The following is a 3,730-nucleotide window of genomic DNA, read 5'->3' as shown; positions in this document are numbered from 1 at the left end:
TGGATTAAATATCACGTCACTTGAAATATATTCTTTTTCAAGTTGTTAGCTCACCTCCAGTAATGGATTCTCATGTATTCTGCAGAAACCCCTACTTTTGCTTCGCGAAAAAACCTAAATAAAGGCCTATAGCTGTATCGTAGGCAAAAAAAATCCAATAATCGGAAATAATCTCGACAGCTTCCTTAATATCGCTTTTCATATACATTCTTCATATCCTCAGGTGTTATTTCTGGTAACGTCGTTTTTCATTTCAAGAAGAGGAACTAGAAGCGTTTGATTGCGACAATGACGGAGACAGGGTAAACAAGCCGCTTATATTACTTTTTTCAATATATGATTCTAAAGTCTATTATTCTTGATGTTATACATGTAAGAACTTAATATTTCTGATTTAGAAATCTCCGAAATGAGGATTTCCGAAAATTACTGAATGCACCCAAGAAGCCGATCGCTGAAACAGCTGCTTCTGGTGAGAGTTCTCATTCTTTCACCCACCGACATCAAGCGAAGCCTGATAAGAAGAAAGGAGGAGGCGGTCACAAACACAAAAAGGTATTAAAGATTCATCAGATTAAAGAATCATCCTCGACACATTCTATTTGAATGTGAATATTAACAATCTCTGGTAGATTTAGTTTCTCACTGTCTACATCAAATCTGTAATATCAAAGATTGTGTATTATTGTCGTTAGTTTGATAATTGCGGTGATCCTTCTCCAGGAGAAAAGCGAATACAACGAGGATGAGGCTAACCTGAAGGAAATCCTCAAGAACTATCGGGACCGAGCACTCGAGCGTCGTTTGAAAGGCAACGATGTGAGTGCAGATGATTTCAGATTTCTCTACAAATGATATTTTGTTCCTTTTCTTCTTTCTTTGTCTCTTCCATGCGAATGACACCTCTATCCCATTGGGTTTTTCCTTTAACGAATTCCTGAAATCGTTGTGATTATTTCAATAATTTTGCGACCAAGAAATTTCTTGACATTTTGAGGAACAATTTTGACAATATATTTGTAGGATATATTTGTCTTTTCTTGTCTCTTTTTTTCCTGTGATCTATTTGTCATTCAAATAATCACCGTTGACGTTCAGGACAATGATGAAATCGTCAAGTTAGCAGCAGCATACCGGGCTTTACCAGGAGATGCACGTGCGATCACGGACAAAGCTAATCTGAGAAGACAAGCCATTGAGGTAATTTTGTTTTGCATCATTTTCTTGTAAGAAAATTTCCACACTTGTACATATGCAGAGTTACGAATTTTTACGACCTCCATTAACAATTTGTTCTCCTGATTTTTAGGAATCCAAATATCTCGGAGGAGATATGGAACACACTCACTTGGTAAAAGGTCTTGATTATTCGCTGCTCAACAAGGTTCGAAGTGAAATAAATAAGTCACAAGCGGAAGTGGAAGCTGTTGATGAGTTGGATCTTGCTTATGTATGTCTTTTCCTCTCCTTCCATCCTCTATTAGATTTTTTCTCAATATTTTCAACTCAGGACCAAAAAGGTGTGGACGTAGTGGAAAAGATGTCGGACAACAAAATGGTCCGAGCTATGCATAGAATTCTGTTCAAGAATGAGCTACCCTTGCGGAATGAATTATTCGGCAAAGGGAGGATGGCTTATGTGGTTGATATGGAAGATGACGAGAGTGAAATACCCACCACATTACTTAGGTAACGCCTATAACTTGATGAATACTGAATCGATTTTTTCGCCAGTACAACGCCCGTGACCGTCTGCTGTTTTGAAGCTTCTGCATTATTCTGACTAGTTCTCGACTCTGTTCTAATAGTGTCATATTTCTCCGAGTAAGGTTAAGCCAATTTTAGAGTGTTTGCGGTTTATTTAGATCTTTATACGATTGTCCGAAGGCAGAGTCGAATGCAAATATCAACGCTAACAATATGTTGATTTCAAAGCTTACTCAGGTACTATTACGTTTTTGAATTAGTCACTCTTTTGCTATTGTTCATTTATTATTTATTATTTATCTACTATTTTCAGCTGCCCTTTCTTAGAATCTAATATCTAAGCTGTAGAAAACAAAGAGAATTGAGTTTGATCAATTGCTGGAAAGTTTTGTACAATTGAAGTGTTTGCTCCTTGAGAATTTTCAGAGCAGATATCAAATAGCTGTACTATATTTCTAGCATTAAATGGAATCTAAGGAAAGTATTTAGGTTCTCTCTTATCTCCGTTCCGATCACAAGAAGAAGAAGAAGATAGACATGACTGAAGAAGAAGCTAAAAAGTATCAATCTCAAAGTATATATGACAACGAAACTGAATATGCACCTAAGAGAGATAAGGACCGGTAGGGTATTCGTCATTGTAAAATAATTTTGTTTCAAGAGTCATTTGTACTCTTATAGGGACCGGAAGGATAAAGATAGGGATCAAAGAAGAGACAGAAATTACTTTGATTCGAGAGACGATCGATACAAGCGAGATGATCGGGATAGAAGAGACAGAGAACGTGATAGGTTAGAATTGCTTCATTACTTTATTTTGTTGCCCTCATCTTGTAGAATTTCGTGCTCCATCTTATTTTTCATAGCTTCCTGCATGTCTAAAATGTGAATAAAAAATCTAAATATGAATGTGTTCATTTTGAAGAATTACCTTTTTTTGAGGGATGTGTGAGTTTTCAATCTGCATTCGTTTTTAGGCGCGGCGGACGTGATTTTGAACGTCGAGATCGTGACCGTGACAGAGAACGAGATCGCGAACGGGACCGCGACAGAGACCGTGAACGAGATCGGGAGCGGAAAGAACGAGAAGAGCGCGACAAGGAGAAGCGCTTAGAAGAGAAAATGGAGAAGAGAAGAAAGGAAGCTGAAGGAGGAGGGTAAGATTTCGTCAGTGCTTTCTATCATTTTTTCAAGATTTTCCTCAGCTCTTGCAAAGTTTTATTTTTTTTCAGGTATGACGAGTGCTATCCCGGAGGGATGGCTGAGATGGGTGGAGGTTGGGATTCTGACGAAGAAGACCTAACAATGATGGACATGGGATCAAAGAAGTCCACTATCAAGCGGTGGGAGTTCGATAATGACGATGATTACGAGAAGTTTCAGGTATTGAAATACATAGTTCGGCCATTTGAGCTGATGTTCAGTCACGGTTCTTGAAGGGATCTCGAGAAGCAATGCCAAAGGCTGCATATCAATATGGCGTAAAGACAGGCGATGGCAGAAAGACGAGAAAGAGTGTAGATGTCAACAAAAAGATTGATAAGGAATTGAATCAAATCACGAAGTTGATTGAGAAACGTAAAAGTGGGCTGGAGGAAGACAGGTGAGAAATCTTAAAAGGAGTTGAAGTTTGGATGCAATTCTCAGAAGTTGTGCATTTTTTACCCTTTGCAGCTATCTTTTTATTTAACTCAATTTACTACAATTCATTATTTCCATGCCCTCCTTTTCTCACAGCTTTTTTTTCAATTCTCAAGTCAAATTATGCTTTTTCAGAGACTACAAGCGTCCTAAATACTGAAGAAGCATCTCACCATTCCAGTCATTTCACTCTTTTTGGATGAAAGTTGGTATACCGTTATTTAGTCGTGGATAAATATGTATAGAGATACGTGCGAAGGTGTTAAGGAGGTCGTTTGTTCATGTAGCTGTTTAAGACTGTGCATGGAGGTCTTGCATGTACGTCGCGCATAAGTGATACCCATAGTAATAATAACAAGAGATACGCCGTCTGGGCAACACG

At 38.2% G+C, this 3,730-nt stretch overlaps 1 protein-coding gene across 1 annotated transcript; it reads left to right on the top strand.

The window, feature by feature from the left end:
• Positions 1 to 288: 288 nt before the first annotated feature.
• Positions 289 to 3,508, top strand: RB195_011544 (uncharacterized protein; the record flags this gene model as incomplete). The annotated part of the gene is made up of 13 exons (XM_064193002.1): positions 289 to 302; positions 399 to 555; positions 724 to 819; positions 1,099 to 1,200; positions 1,310 to 1,450; positions 1,511 to 1,689; positions 1,866 to 1,944; positions 2,197 to 2,330; positions 2,389 to 2,499; positions 2,685 to 2,864; positions 2,940 to 3,090; positions 3,147 to 3,310; positions 3,484 to 3,508. The coding sequence occupies 13 exons, from the start codon at positions 289 to 291 to the stop codon at positions 3,506 to 3,508; spliced, it is 1,533 nt and encodes a 510-aa protein (XP_064050585.1).
• Between the last annotated feature and the right edge of the window lie 222 nt (positions 3,509 to 3,730).

The sequence above is a fragment of the Necator americanus genome, chromosome III, assembly GCF_031761385.1.
Source record: "Necator americanus strain Aroian chromosome III, whole genome shotgun sequence".
Lineage (NCBI taxonomy): Eukaryota > Metazoa > Nematoda > Chromadorea > Rhabditida > Ancylostomatidae > Necator > Necator americanus.
This window is presented reverse-complemented; position numbering and strand designations above follow the sequence as displayed.